General features: G+C 40.4%; 1 protein-coding gene across 2 annotated transcripts in view; it reads left to right on the forward strand.

The window, feature by feature from the left end:
• The window catches only part of cacna1eb (calcium channel, voltage-dependent, R type, alpha 1E subunit b), a 131,008-nt gene that overhangs the window by 13,968 nt on the left and 97,160 nt on the right, over window positions 1–19,880 (forward strand). The window contains exons 1-3 of one of the 2 annotated variants that reach the window (XM_077242050.1): window positions 8,591–8,668; window positions 13,431–13,534; window positions 13,877–14,035. In XM_077242050.1, the coding sequence (XP_077098165.1) occupies window positions 13,456–13,534; window positions 13,877–14,035 (238 nt within the window). In that variant the 5' untranslated portion in view covers window positions 8,591–8,668; window positions 13,431–13,455. Of the gene's footprint in view, window positions 1–8,590; window positions 8,669–13,430; window positions 13,535–13,876; window positions 14,036–19,880 lie in introns of those variants that run through there. The other variant, XM_077242049.1, reaches the window with a different exon arrangement.

Genomic DNA, 19,880 nt, shown 5'->3' on the forward strand with positions numbered 1-19,880 from the left:
TAATCAAATTTTTTTTGTCTACAACTGTTGATACTAACATTGACTGAGCTAACGTTAACATAGACTGTTGCTAGGTAACGTTAACTTTAGACTGTTAGCTAAACATTAAATGTTGCCTAGCCCTAGAACATTCTGTGTTCTATGAAAACGAGTCCACTTTAAACCGCAGCGTTTTCTGTCAGCAATGTATGACAAGCAGACTCTGGCTGCTAGTTTAATGTTATACTCAACTCAACTCATTATACTCAGATGCAGAAATATTTTTTAAAGTCTTAATAATAAATGTTTTTCTAAACTTGAGCTATTGTTGATCACTTACAATATTTGTTCATTTAAAATGGTTAATTTTTTAAAAATATCTGCCGACATTCGGACTGCCAACCAATCCGCAAACAGCCGCTGACTGTCTGACGGTAAGGTTGTGCTGTTTAGGATCTCGCCTCATGAGGAGAAATGAAAACAAATGAGCGCAGCTCACACACAGAAACTCAGTGAACATACAGCGGTAAAAATTCATGTCGAGTTTTTATATTCATACAGTTAAGCAACATCACACGACCAAGAGTGTGGAATACCATCACAATTGAAAATGTTACAGAAATTTCATATGACTGTTAAATAAACAAGAAATTAATATTAAGTCACTTACATTTTATACGCTATATTGACTGTTTTTCTTTATTTCAGCATCGAAAATAGTTCAAACTAAAGATCACAGCAGAAAACACCTCTCACAGAACACGTAAAGTGTTTTCATTACTGAATGATTCAGCGTTTTGAACGAATCGGTTGAGTAAAAGATTCAATGACCCATTAATAAATAAATGCCTAATTCCTGAACAAATCAGCAGTTTGAATGAATCGTTTGAATAAATGACTCCCTAATTAAGACGGTCGCCTGCCGCCTCCTACTGGTGATTTAGTTTCTTGTTTAAAAGTATCATGCTTTCTAATATTTCATATTTACATATTCAAAACATATTTAAAACAATCTCATAACATTATTTAATGCAGTTGTATTTTTTCAGTGTAAATTATTCAATTTGATTGGTAACAGCCATAGTGTCTTATTATTATAATTTAATTTATTGATCAAATTTAAGATTTAAGTATGTAAAAACTGACTGAACACTGATGAGAGAATAAATTATATTTAAAACAAAAGAAAATCCAATTTTTTGCCTGGACAGTGAATGACCGATTTACTTGTTCGAAGAAAAGGCTTAATGTCAAGCCCTGAGTTAGCCTATATTTTATATAGTATTATGGTTATGTGGCGAGCCTGAGTATAGTTTTACACATCAGCCCAGTATTCTGTAGTTATTGATATGCAGAGTCAGGGTTCTTTACACATTTTTTACACATTAATCTGAAAATAAGTGTGGCACACCCAGTTTTTCTAATGTACATCCAGAGACTCTTTTCTGGCTACGCTGGTGGACTCAATATGATCATAACTCAGTCGTTTTCATATCAGAGCACAGATGAGGTGGAGCTGCTTCAGAACAGAGAGGGTGAGACAGGGAGGCAGTAGCAGCACAACGTTACAGGTCGGTTATGTGCTGTATGAAAGGCCAGGTGATTTTGATTTGTTGGTGATAAAAGGGAAGAATTGTACATGATAAGTAGTGAATACAGTTTGAATATTATCAAATTAAATGTTCTTCTTGTAGGAGCCAAAGAGCATGTTTTTATTTGTTTAGAATATTTTTTTAACATGGTCATCATCACATGGGTGTGGTTTCATATTATTTACCTGCTCACTTGTGTGGTGGGAGAGAAACAAAGAGTCAGGCCCTGATATTTTTCTGTTGACCGTTATAATATAGTTTCAGTTGTGATGAACTTTTGTTTATTTTTATTTGTGCCATGCTTTCATATCAGAGAACAGATGAGGTGAAGCTGCTTAAAGACAAGGAGAGTGAGACAGGGAGAAGTAGCTGTTTTGTACCTGAGTTGCAGGTATGTGCTGTGTAAAGGTTCAGATAATTAATTTGAATTATGTCATGTCAGAAACAGGCTTGCACATTTTCATATTTCATATGAAAGACAGGGAACAGGCGCAGAAGTGCAGGTAGGCAAGCAGGATGCTGAACCCAACCACGCTAACCCGAAGCTCATTGCAGTGCAGCAGCTCACCAACAAAACGCTAAGGTTCCAAGAAAAGTGGTACCGTGAATTTCCTTGGCTCCACTATAGTTCAGGAGTCAATGGAATCTTATGCTTTTTCTCAAGCTTTTGGGCATAAAAATTCTAATTTGGCCAAGAATGCAGATCCAACATTTTTCAAAACTGGTTTCCGAAACTGGAAAAAGGCAACTCAAAAATTTTCAGAACATGTCCAAAGCAATGCACACAAAGTTGCTATCACCACCCACTGCCAAAAAACAAAACCAGTAGATGCCCAGTTATCTTCAGCCAAAGCTGCACAGCAACAGGAATCAAGACGGTGTCTCATGAAAATTGCGGGCTCTGTACAGCTCTTGGCACGCCAGGGAGCTGCTCTTAGGGGCCATGAAGCCGAAGAGGGTAACTTAAACCAGTTACTGAAAGTAAGATGTGAAGATGACCCTGGCTTAGAGAAATGGCTGTCAACAAGAAAACACGATTACACATCCCCCAAAATCCAGAATGAATTTTTAAATCTATTTGCAAACAGCATAATTAGGGAAATCATTAGCTCAATTCACATGCTGCCTCTCCTCCAATATTCCATTATTATTGATGGAACACAGGACATTGAAGGAACTGAACAGGAAGCCATATGTGTCAGGTATGTAGACCATGATTTGGTCCCTCACGAGGTCTTCTTGGGGTTTTACGAAGTCTCATGCACTACTGGGGAAAACCTATTAAAAGTTGCCACAGATGTGTTGTTGCGCTTGAATCTTCCGCTGTCTGGTCTGCGTGGACAAACATATGATGGAGCAGCGAACATGTCAGGCAACAGAAAGGGAGCACAGGCCAGGATAAGGGAGATGCAGCCACTGGCTTTGTATGTACACTGTGCGCCCACTGTGCAAATCTGGTCACCCAGGCTGCTTGTACAGCGTCATCACTAACATCTGATGCCCTGGATTGGGTCCACAAGCTTGGCTGTCTGTACATCTGTACAATGTCAGGCAAATACAAAACAAAATTTGTGAATATTGCAGCTGCAGCATCTGGGACAGTTAACAACCTGCAACCCTTGTGTCAAACAAGATGGACAACCAGGACTCCAGCAATCTGGTCTGTGCTACGTCAGTACGAGTCCGTGCTACTCAGCTTAGAGGACATGCACCAAACAGATGCCTCAAACACTGGTGTGACAGCAAGAGGGCTGCTGGAGAGGTTTGGAAAAGGTACCACAGTTTTAGGGCTCATGATGGCCACTGAAGTAATCCAAGAGTTGGAGTGCCTTAATTGCACACTGCAGAAGCGAACAGAAACAGTGTCTGGTATGCTCTCTGCAGCAGATTGTGTAAGGACCACCCTGAGGGCAAAGAGAACTGAGGAGAAGTTCCAGGAGATATACAGCCACGCAACAGAGATGATTACCAAGCTAAATATTGAGCCCATAACCATGCCCCACATCCGCCGTCCACCTAAACGCTTCATTGGCAATGTCACTACTACACACACACCTACAACCCCAGAAGAACACTACAGAGCTGATTTCTTCAAAGTGCTGGATACTGTGGACATCCAGGTGAAGGAGAGGTTTGATCAGGGAAGTCTGAAAACACTGACGAAGCTGGAGGAAGCCCTCCTAACTGGGGATGTAGACACTGCTGTGGTGGACCAGTATCCTGAATTAAATGAAATGTCACTGAAAGTGCAGCTGAATATGTTTAAGCTCCAATACTCATACACAACCACTTCAGAGGCCGCTACTATTCTGAGGAATCAGTTGCCTGAAGTCCGTGGACTTTTCAACCAAGTTGAAGCACTTATTCGACTACTTATGGTTGTTCCTACTGCCTCTGCGGAAGCAGAGAGGAGCTTCAGTGCTCTGAGGAGGTTGAAGACCTGGCTGAGAAACACAATGTTACAAATTCGCATTAACAATGTAGCAGTCTGTCACATTCACAAAGAAATGCTGGATAAAGTCAGCAAGGAAAACATCTGCCAGGAGTTTATCATGGCGAATGAGTACAGGAAGCATGTGTTTGGTTTTTTCATGTGAGTAGAGGAGAAAGGACAGTATAGAAGGGTGGATAGTTAGTATATGGAGAGATGGGATTGAATAGATAGATGGAGGACAATAAAAAAATCTCTTTATATTAAAGTTAAATGTTTGTTTTTATGTTTGTTAGATTGTGATTCAATTTTGCATCTTGTGTAACAAATAATCTTGTGTACCTGCGGTTTGGTGGATGTGTCTCTGACTAATGTCAGATTTAACGGTTAGTTTGAAATAAAAGTTTGTTTAACAGTGGAATTTGTCTCTCACATTTAAATTTTATTCACACACAAAATGTGAAATTTTTTAGCGAAAATTTTTAACTTTATAAAATGATTCTCTCAAGTCTTGGCTATTAAAAAATAAATAAAGTAAGACATATTTTTCTTATACATAGTTTAGTAGCCTATTAATCTTTTTGGCAGAATTTATCATTATAAACAACTTAATTATTTCCTGGATTTTGTATCACCATAGTCCCTAAATGTATAGAAATGGAGGAAATGGGATTTCCAATCGAAAACATTTTCCCCCGTTTGGTGTCCCCCCCACTTCTCAACCCAAAGTTACTCCCTTGGTTAAACATTTTCTCAACAGTCAAAGCATACCTATAGGTCTATAGAGTGGTGCATAAAAAGATTCATATAAAACATAACTGTAATTAATAAATCAGGTCCATAGAAGGTTCCAAGTGATCAAGGGCTTCAGGTATTCAATGTAAACCCATTGCACAGGCTCTGTCAATAGTGGGCACTCCTGCATCGTAAGCAATGTCCATGAGTTGGAAGGAAGTTAGAGAAAGAAGGAACACATTTCTAAATTAGAACACAGTCACTACCGGATTATCTGCCCTACAGGCTAAATACATTCCTTAGCTGCTGGGCTGAGTTTATGAGTGGGTTGTGAACACCAGGCCACCTCAGTGTATTTCTGTTCACCTCTGTTCCATCTTGCCTTCGCAGTTGTGCATTGCATCCACTACATTAGAGTACAAAAGACATAACACAAGTTAGTAGATTCAAGGATGACAAAAGACTCAATAGCTTATACTGAATGTTTGACTGATGAGGATATGGTGAAATCAACTACTCACATACATTACATGCATTAAATAATTAGGATAGAAACAGATTGCGTGACAAAAACTGTACAATCCAATGCATACAATGCATGCATGCATAAAATGTATAATATATACATACAACTATACAAACAGAATACATCTCACTTTAACAACTGCTTATATTGACACCATCACACCAGGACAAATAAGCAAAATTCATTAATTCAACAATGAATTTAATTCACAACAATGTAATTTAGGCCAAATTAAAGATATGTTGTGTAGGAATCTGCATATGAGGTGCATGTAGAGTTTAACCGGTCACACAAACTTTTTAAATACATTTGTCCTCAGGTTAAAGAAAATTATTTTGCTACCTCTCATTTTAGTGTTTTGAAAATTAACATATAAAAGTGAATCCAGTTATAAGGGAAAGGGAAGCTAATGTGCATTCTAAAAATCAAACTAATTTGAATAATAAGGTATCTAGAATATATAATATATTGACTCGTCCCTTTCCTTAAACAATGGTTAAAAGGGCTGAAAAATGATTTTATAAAACATGTTTGTTTAAAAAAGATTTTTTTAGTTAAAACTGGCCCCATGATGAACACTGAAAAAGGATAGAAACAATCACACGACAACACAAAACCAACACACCAACATGACCACAGAGGACAGACACACACCAACATGACAAGATGGCAAGAGGGGTCAATTAACAGAGACGAGGAGTGGAGGGAGGGTGGGGAGCAAAGCCAGTGTCGGAAAAGACCAGGATGTCTTTGAAAGGTCTGGAGACCAGGCAAATGACCGGGGAGCAACTGGAGGGTTGCACCAGGGAGACTCCAATGGGCCTGGAGATCCGGCTGAGGGCCAGAGCAGAGCCAGGGGGATGGACCAGGGTGGCTCTGGTGGGTCTGGATTCCTGGCTGAGGACCAGAGCAGAGCCAGGGGGATGGACCAGGGGGGCTCTGGTGGCTCTGGAGACATGGCTGAGGGCCAGAGCAGAGCTAGGGGGATGGACCAGGGGGGCTCTGGTGGGTCTGGATTCCTGGCTGAGGACCAGAGCAGAGCCAGGGGGATGGACCAGGGGGGCTCTGGTGGGTCTGGATTCCTGGCTGAGGACCAGAGCAGAGCCAGGGGGATGAAACAGGGGGGCTCTGGTGGGTCTAGAGACCTGCCTAAGGGCCAGAGCAGAGCCAGGGGGATGGACCAGGTGGCTATGTTGGGTCTGGAGACACGGCTGAGGGCCAGAGCAGATCCATTGGGATTGACCAGGGGGGCTCTGGTGGCTTTAGAGACATGGCTGAGGGCCAGAGCAGATCCATTGGGATTGACCAGGGGGGCTCTGGTGGCTCTGGAGACATGGCTGAGGGCCAGAGCAGAGACAGGGGGATGGACCAGGGGGGCTCTGGTGGGTCTGGAGACCCGGCTGAGAGCCAGAGCAGAGCCAGGGGGATGGACCAGGGGGGCTCTGGTGGGTCTGGAGTCCTGGCTAAAGGCCAGAGCAGAGCAAGGGGGCTGGACCAGGGGGGCTCTGGTGGGTCTGGAATCCTGACATAGAGTGCCAGGATGGTGCAGGGAGCTTGGATGGAGCCGGAGGAGCAGGGGGATTGGGCGGCTCTGGCACAAACTCTGTGGCCGTGACAGGGAGAGTGGCCAACTCAGGGGAGGCAGGAGTGAGGGGAGCCAGCAGGGAAGTGTGTGCAGCCCAGACACACATAGCTGCGGAGGCATAAAGGGAGAGGACGGCATCCTCAATCGGGCAGGACTGGCTAGGATGGCCTCTGTGGCTCTGACAGGGAAAGGGGCCTGCTCTGGGGCGGCCTCCGTGGCATATAGCTCTGTTACCTCCAGGAAAACCAGACTTGGGACCAACAGACTTGGGAGCTCTGGGACCACCGGACTAGGTGAGATAGAGGAAGTCTTGTTCCTCTTCCTCTAAGGCAATGTGAGTCACGGGCACCTCAAGAGAAACTGCATTGAGTGAATAAAATATTTGTTCCTTTTCATTTCCCTAAAAAAGATCTAACCAGTTTGAATTGCAACGCACTATTGTTGCACCAACTTCTTGAAGCAAAGAAAACTTTTTTTGAAATATACAGTGTATTTCACTCAATTAAGAGCCCTCCAAAAACTATCACTGGAGAAACATCCACTTAAACGGATGGTTTACTGCTTTTTTTCTTTGCATGATTGTGTTTATGAGGTGCAATATAACATGTCTTCGTGTTTTTTTTGTTTTTTTAATATTATTAATACATTTTTCATAAATTTCACCTTTATTGTAAGCCGCTTTCTCCTCTGTCATTTGAACGACCGGTTGACTTCCTGATTCTATGAAACTACTCCCTCAGAAACAGGCAATGGGCTCAGATTGGTTAGTTGGACCGGTGTGTTGTAATTGGCTAAACTCGGTAGCGCACGTTGTCCGGAAACTTCACGCCCATTACCTTTACAGGCGAAAGTTGCATGTGCTCCGGTCAAATGTAAATAATGGTGTCAATACTGCAGTCTCAGTTTGAGCCAGAATCAGACCCAGAAAGTGTCAATGAAGAGTCGAGGCAGAACCTCCCCAAACACGGCTCTTACAAAACGTTTCTGAATGGTACATTTTTGTATTGTTATTATTCTATTCTACTATTATTATATAAGAATTTCGATACGCTGTTACTTGAAAATGCTACTGCTGCTTGTTAGCTTTTGAGATACAGTTTTCTCCTGATTAAATATTTAATATAACTGAATAAATGACTGAGTAATACCGTTTTTTAAAGTTATTGTTTTATCGATATAATGAACAACCGTTTATCTATTCACAAAACTTAGTTTACTCGGTGTCTCGTTTTCTTTAGGTGTACATGTGGCAACTGTGTTAAATGCCAACAGAACGTGAAAACATCTAATAACAGAAGCTGAAGTTTGCTAGCCTAGAAATCTAGACGCACCCTAGCGGCAGCAAAAATTATTTTGCAGCAAAGTGTGGTCTAGCAACTCTCCGTTGGCATTCGAGCTGGAAAAACCAAACTCTGGTCAGGACAATCACATCGTGTATAGAATTGGTGGGCGGACTTAACATAATGACGGCAGAGTTGTGACGGTTCCGCGTGATTTCCATTGGGGATTTCCCTGCTACTTGAAAACAAAGAAGATGCTGCTGGCGAACAGCGTTCTTTCGAATCGGCTTTGGCCGCGACTCTGGATGACTTGGAGTTAAGAGAACGTCACTTAAGTCATTCTTAAAAAAGGAAGATGGGTTAGGAGTTTTGACGACCAGATACAGCAAAAGTTTAATATATCAACTAGCTCCGCTGGTGGAAAAACGCATGGGACTCACTCAGCCACAGCCGCCCGTTGCTCTGGTTGGTTGTAGCGCTGTCCTATTGCGTGCAGAGGGAATTTGAAAGACATCACTTTATCCCGCCCCTCGGATTGAGGTATGCCAATTGTGAGTTCCCAGACCTAACATGTTGATGTAGGTCTGGCTTGACAGGCGAGAAGTTTGCTGTTGCGATTACATATAATTTTTTCAACTTTATACACGTTTGTCTTATACACACAAAATAGCATCGAACTAACTGGCTACTATAAACAAACAGCGTTGGCATTGGTTTACGTTCTTGATCAAATCGAAAAATTACGTCATAAAGTATACATGGAAAATACATTTACAAAATGAGTACATAATTACAAATTCAGGTCCAAAATGTTTGTACTTGTTTTTTCATAGATACACGATATAGCATAACTAAGTGGCTACTAAAGCCAGCGCTGGCATTTGTTTACGTCCTTGATAAAAACTAAAACATTACGTCTAAAATTATACATGCAAATACATTTAAAATTATTAAGTCTTACTTACAGGTTGTGGCCCAACAACTGCTGCCTCTGGTTTTAAAGTTGGAACTGCACCAACAGCAACATTACACACTATTTGAAATGAAAAAAGTGAAATCGCAATCAACCACCCCTTTAAATGATTAACATTTTATCCAAATACATAACTACATTTAAATGGCTGTCAATGGTGTAGTTACAGTCTGTGCTAGCCAACCAAACCTTGACCCCATGTTGTCAAGGTAATGTGGGTGTCTACAACAAGAAAGGATTTTGCACAATAGATTTTATCCATTTAATAGATGGAATTATGAAAAATCATGCCAGGTCTTTTTTTTCCGCATTTTAGTAGATGTTCTTAAAAGGTGGAAAACAAGGTCTGACATTGATTTTAACACACGTCATATCAATGAAAGGTGTAATTTCTTTTTTAGTTATATAGACATTATTACACTGCATCGACTGGGCCTAATTCATAAATCATGAGCAGAACCTATTTCTGTGTAAATTGTTCTTAAATCCAGTCTTACTAATTATTAAGTTAAATGCAAAATGGTTTTACAGGGAAATTAGTTTTTTCTCGTTTTATGAATGAGGCCAATCTTGGTTTTGATATCTGAATATCATAGCAACTGTTCTTAGTTTTGCGTGGAAATATCCACATAACTGTATATTTGTATACACCCTTATTAGAATTTCAGATTTATTTTTATAATTATTTAAATTATTTTCAAATTATTATTATAATTTAGAATTTCCCTTTAAATGCCAGTTTTTCTCTTAATTCTGGTCTTGAAATGATGATTAAAATATGAAATCAAACCGATTATCCCTGCTACATATCTGACACACTTTTGGCTCCAACATACCTGACCTCTTTAAAAACAGTGAAAGTAAGTCAGACTTAAAAGAAAACTACATGTGTCTTTTCACTCATCTGGGAACTGAAACAAGGCCAGTAGGCCATTGCTTGTGGCTTTCATTTCATCTGAAATTAATGATTAGCTGCAAGTGAATCTGCTGGGACAGAGCCAATTTGATTTTTTTTTTGAAGGTCTGCTGGGAACATATGGAGAAACTTTGCTTTTGACATGATAAAACAAATATGAGTATCATAATGTTGAACTGACAGCTCACTACTGTACCTTTCCTGCACCAGCTCACATGTGTCCTCTGCTATTTTCCATATGCGTTTTGTCCATAGCAATGGGTTATTCTCTACTGTAAAGCAACGTGGTTGGCTGGTGGTTTTGATCACAGCGCCCAGATGTGACTAATCGATAATTAAATTTGTTGATTATTTTCATTATCGATAACAATCCTAAAAGAACCAATGAGGTTCATTCTTGTTTGTTACGCAGCAACTGACTTCAGCTGAACATCAACCGAAATGCATTATTTACCTGTCATCACTGTAAAGCTGCTTTGAAACAATCTGTATTGTATAAAGCGCTATATAAAAGATGCTGTTTGAATGCTGTGTAACACAGCTCGTTTGAGCTTCAGCAAGAACCAATGAGATTCATTCTCGTGTGTTACACATCACGTTTGATCTTCAGCAAGAACCAATGAGATTCATTCTCTTGTGTAACACAGCTCGTTTGAGCTTTAGCAAGAACCAATGAGGTTTGTTCTCGTGTGTTACACATCACGTTTGAGCTTCAGCAAGAACCAATGAGATTAATTCTCGTGTGTTACACATCACGTTTGATCTTCAGCAAGAACCAATGAGATTAATTCTCGTGTTACACAGCACGTTTGAGCTTCAGCAAGAACCAATGAGATTCATTCTGCTGTGTAACACAGCTCGTTTGAGCTTCAGCAAGAACCAATGAGATTCATTCTCGTGTGTTACACAGCACGTTTGAGCTTCAGCAAGAACCAATGAGATTCATTCTGCTGTGTAACACAGCTCGTTTGAGCTTCAGCAAGAACCAATGAGATTCATTCTCGTGTGTTACACATCACGTTTGATCTTCAGCAAGAACCAATGAGATTCATTCTCTTGTGTAACACAGCTCGTTTGAGCTTTAGCAAGAACCAATGAGATTCGTTCTCGTGTGTTACACAGCACGTTTGAGCTTCTTCAAGAACCAATGAGATTCATTCTCGTGTGTTACACATCACGTTTGATCTTCAGCAAGAACCAATGAGATTAATTCTCGTGTTACGCAGCACGTTTGAGCTTCAGCAAGAACCAATGAGATTCATTCTGCTGTGTAACACAGCTCGTTTGAGCTTCAGCAAGAACCAATGAGATTCATTCTGCTGTGTAACACAGCTCGTTTGAGCTTCAGCAAGAACCAATGAGATTCATTCTCGTGTGTTACACAGCACGTTTGATCTTCAGCAAGAAACAATGAGATTCATTCTCTTGTGTAACACAGCTCGTTTGAGCTTTAGCAAGAACCAATGAGGTTTGTTCTCGTTAAGCAGGTTTCTGTTTATGATCGCTGATCATTATATGTGAATAAAGCCTAAATTCAGTCTGTTTATAAAGCGATGTGTCTAAATATTTGGACTAAAACGCGCAGTTCATATGGATTAGTTTTACGAACTTTTTGAAGTGTCAAAGTGTTAGCTGTGTGGACTGTCAATGGAGGGACAGAAATCTCTCTGATTTGGTTAAAAATATCTCCATTTGTGTTTCGAAGATGAACAGAAGTCTTACAGGTTTGTAATGACATGAGGGTGAGTATATGATGACAGAATTTCATTTTTGGGTGAACTATCCCTTTAAGGTTCCTCATCTTCCCCTGTATCTTGAGGATGTGGACAACAAAGTTGCATGTGCATATAGTGCGGTCAGATGTTCAGAACACAGCATAGACTCGGCATGAAGCCTTTTCTTTCATAGTGTGTGAAAGATGAAGCATTTGCTGCAGATATGCTGATGATTCACCACTAAGTGTTGATAATGTTATTCCTCCATCTTCCTCCATCCCCTCCCCCTTCACTGCCTCTCAGAGCTCAGTTCAGTGTTGTGTGTAGGTGTTCATGTGTGGGTGAGCCCATATTCATTTCATGTTTGCATTTCAGCTTTTTCACTCGCAGGTACAAAGAAGCCAAATTTTGAAATAATTAATAGTGTTTGGTCATGTTACACTGATTGATAGAAATGTATGCCATGACACAAAGGTACAAACATAATTGCGTATTATGACATGTGCAAAACACATTCTTAAAAAAAGCCTGTGTTAAAGATGTTATCATTACACTACAGTAAATGTGTGAAATGTTGTTAAATCTAAAGACAGATTATTATTAAACATACTGTCCTATTTTTTTAAATCCCAATATGCTTTAAACATAGTACAGAGCCTAAACTCTCCATTGATTGATCAGCAAAGCATTACATAAGTTCTTTTGAATCACAGATTAAAAGCTCTTGTAAGAAACCGCTGTTTATAAAAATGGATAATGAAACAGGCTCCTCTCTGTTCCTGTGGCAGATATGAAGGATTTGTTGATTCAAATCATGATGTATAATAGTACGGACGTGGTGGAGTTCTGGAGGCTACAGAAAGATTCACAACCTTGAATTTTCACACCATTTACACCCCCGAGCAATGCTTTCATCCACTCACCCACTCACTCGCTCCATGGCTCGCTCTCTTTCTGACGCTCGCTTTTTCCTCTTTCCTCTTCCATACTGTAATTATTATTCTCTTATTCAAATGTATCCTAGAGCTCATGACTTTAAGTTCCTCCTGAATATTAACAACGGTCTTAGTGCTCACAGATATTTTTGTCCAATGTATTTATCACTGTGACATTTCTGGGAAGTGCACACACTGCTAAAACAGCTCTCACTAATGTTCATAACGCATGGCATAGTTAGTGCCCACTTCCCATTTCTTTTGTTAGGTTGTTCACACCTTTTAAATGCATTTGAAACGCCTGACATGAACTGACTGGAGTGCGCGACATCCTACATGCTATCATAGCCTCAACTAATTTAAGAATATCATTAATCTTAACACTTTTTTCAATGAGAAATTCATTAACATCAACTAATGCATTTTTACATAATTTACTAATTTAATGTGTTCATTTATGTTGCAATACATGTATGTTAATGAATGTCAATTATACCTAATGCATTAACATTGATGAACCTTGTTGCAAAGTCTTATTTATTAAATCACATTTTGTTTTTATATATAAAGAAATAGGTAGGATTTTAGGATTCAAGGGTAAATCAAGCATGCAGTTTTGACAAATGTAATGCTAGATGTGAAAACTATAGCATAAATTATGTCATTAATTTCTGTGTCAATTTTTTTTAGATTTAGGCCACTTTTAACTGTTTTGATGAAGTCTTACTCTCCTTTTTCTTTGTGTGTGTGCTTTTTTCCTCAGGATTTTGGCCACTGCTGGTTCTCATATGAATATTCCAGTGGATCTGAGAACCCTTAGAGCTGTGCGTGTGTTAAGACCCCTCAAACTAGTTTCAGGAATCCCCAGTAAGTTACTCATCCTATTACCACTACCTATAATAATCACAGTCAAGGCAGTTTAAACCTGCTCCTGAAGGGCCGCTGTCCTGCAGAGTTTAGCTCTAACTTGCCTCAACACACCTGCCTGGAAGTTTCTAGTATACCTAGCAAGAGATTGATTTAACTGGTTCAGGTGTGTTTAGTTGGAGTTGGAGCTGATCTCTGCAGGACAGTGGCCCTCCAGGAGCAGGATCAAAAGCAATGTCATCTTGTTACTATTAACACATATGAAGCACAATAGTTCTTATTAAAAGTAAAACCACTTATTGGCAAGAAGTACTTTGTACTAATCCATTTTAATTCCACCAGGTTTACAGATTGTTCTGAAGTCCATTATGAAAGCGATGGTGCCCCTGCTGCAAATCGGTCTTCTGCTCTTCTTTGCCATCCTGATGTTCGCTATCATCGGTCTGGAGTTTTACAGTGGCAAATTACACCACACTTGCCTGCCCTATCCAGATATACTCGGTATGGAGAATCTTTTTGGTATTTAACTCAAGTGAAACAGGAGTGCTGGACAGTTGAAATATGGCAAACACAATACATCTGCCATGCAGAATGTGTGCTCAGTTCTGCAGAAAGATTTTTAAATGGTGTGATCAAGTCCTCCTGAGAAGTTTGTTTTTACGAATTTGTAATTGGTAATCACGATGTCAAGTGTGTTCAAGTCACTTTGGTCGAAGCAAGATGGCTATGTAACTTTTTTTTTACAAAAAATTCAGTACGATTTTTTAACTACTTCTAAAAAATGAAGAAGGAATCCGCATCAGGTGTGTTTTTGCTTTTTTCTATGTTTTTATTCAACTTTTGAAGGTGCTGTACATTGAAACTGTGTGTAAACACAATATATTTTTAATCTAATTAATTACATGATATGACGACTAATTAATCAAATTAATCATATTTAATCACACATGAATACTGGCTGAGAAATTAGCCCAAAAAAGATCAATTAAAGTCATTATTATGTTAGATGAACATTGGATAGACAATGTACAACTTTTTTTATTTTATTATTTTTATTATTTATGATTGAACATAAGCCGATCACTTATACATGGCCATCCCATACATACATATAATGTTGCCAGTCAGTGAGAGAAGTCTTTCATGTAGTACAGAGGTTGCAGGGGTGGCCAGATATTTGCAGGCTAAGAAAGACAGTTTAACATGGGCCCCTGTGTAGAGGACACTTAATTATCCATCTCAATACTGCGCTCAGCTCTGTCGTGATGTAGAGCATTGCTAAGCTCGATTTCCTTCTCTGATTCTGAGGCCACGTCTGCATTAATCCAGATAGATTTAAAGCGGCATTTCATTTTCAAAATGCTTTCCGTCCACACTAGCTTTTTCAATCGTTTTATAAAAGTTTCTCATCCACACTGAAATGTCAGAAAACACCAGATTAATCCTTAACCTTCCTGCGCATGTGTAAAGCCTCAAAAGCTCAGTGAGATGATACAGACGGAACAGACATAATAAGGTTCTCATGCTATTCTTCTTCGAGGATCATTTTATTTAGCTAAATATCTTACTCACCATTATATGTTTGGTCTAAAACGTTAAAACTGCTCTCATGTTTTGCCGCAGGACTGTGAAATTTAGGACATTTAAATCATGATCGCAGGACTGTGATATGAAGAGTGTACAAAATAACATATCTTTAAAAACAGTGTGAAAATGAATTGGACATACAGAGTTGCCAACTTTTGAGTTTTGCTTGGAGTGAGATCTATTGACGGGGTGGGGATGGGGGTGGGGGGGGGAGGTTGACGGGGGGAGGGGGAGGGGGATTGTAGGCTACTGTATCACGTGCTGTTTGAACTGACGCCCTACAGCGATCTGTCACATTTAAAAGCGCCAAAACGTTGGAAATATTGACAGAATCTAACAGCTGAGAATTTGTTCCATATCAAAAGTAACCTTGTTCTCTGTCTAGTCTGTCGGTGTCAGTGTCCTCTTTGTCTGCGATTTTTCTCTGCGTGAGAAAATGCATTGGTCCAATCAGTAGTTAAGAGCCTGAACTTGCTTATAGTAATTCGGAAATTAGTGCACATAAGTGAAAAAAAAAATACAGCACAGATGAGTGTCTAATTTAGCGTGAGATTTCTTTGTTGCGTGTGAGACCGTGAGATTGAGGCTGAATGCGTGAGTGTCACGTCAGATGCGTGAGAGTTGGCAACCCTGCACATAACAGGCACAATAGCAGTATAAACATCCATCATCATCGTTTTCAAATACCTGCGTTTTCACAGTCCACACTACAACACAAAAATTACTTATTCAAATGTATACACTTTTTCTGCGTTTACAAAAAGCTCAATTTTCACAGGAGGAAAAATCAACGACAAAACGGACAGAAAAGGTGCGTTTTCAAACAACACGCATTAGTGTGGACAAGACCTGAGTCTGAACCCAGCAGGAGGATTTTCGTCTTCTTTACAGGGTTGTGGATGGGGCCTAAAAACTAACTTTTTACCACAACTGCCAATGTCTGGTCACTTAAAAAATTTACCAGCCATGAATATTTTTTACCAGCTATGAAACTGTTTTCGCTAAATAAGGCAGTAATGACACCACATTTTAAATACTAGTAAAAATTCACAATTTTCACCTACAGAAATTTAATAAAGTAATCAAATGTAAAATAAAACCACATAGTCGTGTTCAAAAAATGAGTACAATGTAATTCATATTGTGTTCATATTGTATTGCAAAACACTTGTGCTGCTATTGAGGTGTGTTACGGATAAGGTTGGTGGTGGACATATTTGGTGGTATGGGTAGGTTTAAGTGTGGGTTAAAGGGAAGGGAAGGTAAACAGTGTAATTATAGATGTATTTACAGAAATTAATTACAGCTGTAAACGCAGATATTTTTAAAAATCAAAAACATGTATATTCACAATAACTTCATTGAATCAAAGGGAGAGACCTGTGATACACACCGGCCTCGAGTTCAGCAGAGCTTTTATTATGCTTTTCATTGCTTATGTTGGGTAATGCAGCACTGTTTTACATGGTTAAAATCATTTGAGTGTGTTGAAAGTTATGTTTGTGCGTTCGCTCAGTGGCTGATAATAGACACTTTTTGCACATTGCAGTAATCTAGATTGATAGAATATCATATTCATAAAAACTGAATGACTTTTGTTGCTCAATGGCATGCAATTCATTAATTTTAAAATATATTTTATGATGGAGAATGCTCTCTCTGATTTTGCTACGTTAATCACACAATAGCGCTGTCTCTAAGGCATGGTAAAAACATTGTACTCGAGGTAAATCAAGAAAACAAGTGATTCAATCAATAAGATTTAACCATGTTGAGCTAAATAACAATGATTATTTTTCTGTTAATAAATGTATCCAAACAGTTGCTCACCTGTCTCATAAAACACATAGGGCCCTATTTTAACGATCTAAAACGCAAGTGTCAAGCGCAAAGAGCAAGGAACTTTGTGGGACAGTTTAACCGGCGGGATAAATGACTCTTGCGCTCGACGCAAATCTAAAAGGGGTTGGTCTGAAGTAGCTTCATTATTCATAGGTGTGGTTTGGGCGTAACGGGAAACAAACCAATAAGAGCTTTATATCGCATTCCCTTTAAGAGCATGATGAACAAGGTGCGCTTGTTCCATGGCGCAATACTATTATAACGGTGCATTTACCAGGCGCGCTTCAGAATCGGTTCTCAGCCGAGGAGATCAATGTTCTCGTCGGCCTGTAAAAGAAAGAGAAGTGACATTGGGGATGGGACAAACCCACCCAAATTAGCTCCGGTTAAACATGCATATAATAATTTGGGTAAATGTGTAAGCTTTATGCCTATTTTTCCCATCGTCATGGACACAACAATGATTTCCCTCGTGTTTTAATATTTTTCCTTATAATAATGTATCATTTGCACAAAGGAAAATGCATCTGTGTAGATGATAGAATCATCTATCGTGTATGCGCATTGTTCACACTCTGTATTATGGCCAAGCATGCGCGCTTAAAATAGCATCTGAATGTACGCGCAAAGCGCCACTGACTTTAGACTAGGTTTTTTCTGGTCAGTGGCGCAATTGTTTTCTGGAACTGCAAAATAGCACCAGGGATTGTTTGCGCTGGAACACGCCTCCTTTTTTGCGCTGAACCGCCCAGGGAGCGCAAGTTCATTCCCTAGTTTGCCGGCGTGCGTCTGTGGAGGGAAAAGTCTGCTTTGCGCGGGTGCAAAATACGAATGATACATGCGTCGGTGTACAAAGTAATTTGCGCCGGGTGCAAGATAGGGCCCATAATATATTAAAGGTATTTGTTGTTTCCATGGTTTCTTAAAGTAAAACTGTAAATTGAGGGTAGCGCGGATATGACATCATTGGCAGGCGACGCACAGACCCGGTCTGTAACACTGGTTAAAATTGCTGATTTCTCTGGAATTAATTCCATTGTTGGAAACATTTGATGTACTCGCCAACACCAATTTTTTTACTGCCATATGGCGAGAGTTAATTTAATGCCTTGGTTGTGGATTCTCAAGGCTGGTCCACACCTGTTCCCTTTCTCGCATTGATAGGTACTTCAAGCCCTTAAAATGTAGTTCAAGGGCAGAAGCCAGTTTCAGCCATTCATTGTTCATATCAGCTTGCCATTCAGCAAGATCTTTCTTGAAGGTCGTCTTGAACCTTACCATACTCAGTAGGCTGGATCCTCATCAGAGACCTTCATTATGATGGCGAAGTGCAGGCAGCATCACAGAGCATGAGATATAAGCCTCACCCCGAGTTTAGTTACATTCCTGAAGAAGAAGATAATTAAAGATGAACAATAAATCAAATTGTTAAGTTGTACAAAATAAAATAAAGAAATAAATGGTTTTATCAGTGTATCAGTTTTAAATTGTAGATTTCCCTTCAGAGAGCCAAGCAGATCTTTGTTGTCATTTTGCATCACTAAGTTAACACACGCAATGTTAAAAATAATGTACAGCGGGGCTGTCACGATCTCAGACTCCATGACCTCCCTCTCTGGCCGCCAGAGGGCGCCCTAACCCGAGTTCTGACTTTCCCATGCATCATTCCGGGACTGATTCCACCCGCACCTGTTATCACCGATTACTCACGCACTTGCATCTTGTTCCACACCCTCATAAAAGCCTCACTCACATCACAACCAGTGCAAAGTCTCTTTTCCTTCTGTGAACATTCCGAGCGTTATTCCTGTATCCTGCCTGCCCGTGTTCTATCCCTTCTGATCTGATTCTCCTGTTGCCCGCTGCCTGCCTCTTGACCCACTGCTTCGTACCTGGATTTGATTCTGCTTGCTGCTAGCCCCTGACCCCCTGCCTCGATTTGACTACGTATGAGCCCGCTCTATTCTGTTGATCTTGCCTGTGCCTGACCTTTTTTCCTGTTGACTATTCTTCAAAGAAAAGTGTTGCCAATGGACCTTACTGCTTCTGATGAATCATTACAGAAAACTTCGCCACAATAAGGTTCAGCAATGATGTCTTCATTCACTGCAGTGTTCTCTGCCCAAGCAGATCAACTCACTGCTCATCACCATCAACTAAACCGCCCTACCTCATTGACAGAGGAATTGGTGAAAGCCATCCAGACCCTGCAAACTCCCATTCCAAGTCTGTCTCCGCAGCAAATACCTCGCTCCGCTGCCTGCGCCACAAGACCCAACCCTTTGTGAGGCGGGAACTCACACTTCCCGAGAGATTTGATGGAGACACAGGAAAATGCAAATACTTTATTTTGCAATGCTCGCTCATTATTGGCCATCAACCCATGCTCTACTCCACCGAGACCAGTAAGATCACCTTCGTTTGTTCCCTGCTAACCGGAAGGGAATCCACTTGACTGGATCACAGCGGTGTGGGGATCGAATGGCACGGCTTTCCCCACTTTCGAGGGCGTTCCTCCAACAGTTTCGGGAGGTTTTTGAACCCTCCAAGGAGGGCAAGGGAGCGGGCGATCAACTTCTTCAACTCACTCAGGGTCGCTCCACTGCCCCCGAATATGCGCTCACATTCAGAACCTTCGGCACGCAGACCCACTGGACCAATGACGCATTAAAAGTGATATTCCGAAGAGGTCTGAGTCACGAGTTGCAAGCGGAGCTTGTCTGTCGTGATGAGGGGAGAGAACTCGACAAGTTCATTCATCTTGCCATCCAGATCGACAATCTAATGCAGTCTCGTCGTGTTAGTCACTGTCCTTTTTCTACCTCCCGCTCTTCTTTTATTCCCAGACTCTCCACCCACTCGATTGGTCGATTGGGAGGGATTCGGCCCGGAGGAACGTTCATGGGTCAACACCAAG

Source organism: Siphateles boraxobius, unplaced genomic scaffold (assembly GCF_051911475.1).
Source record: "Siphateles boraxobius isolate OS27281-9 unplaced genomic scaffold, OSU_SipBor_1 25, whole genome shotgun sequence".
Classification (NCBI taxonomy): Eukaryota; Metazoa; Chordata; class Actinopteri; order Cypriniformes; family Leuciscidae; genus Siphateles; species Siphateles boraxobius.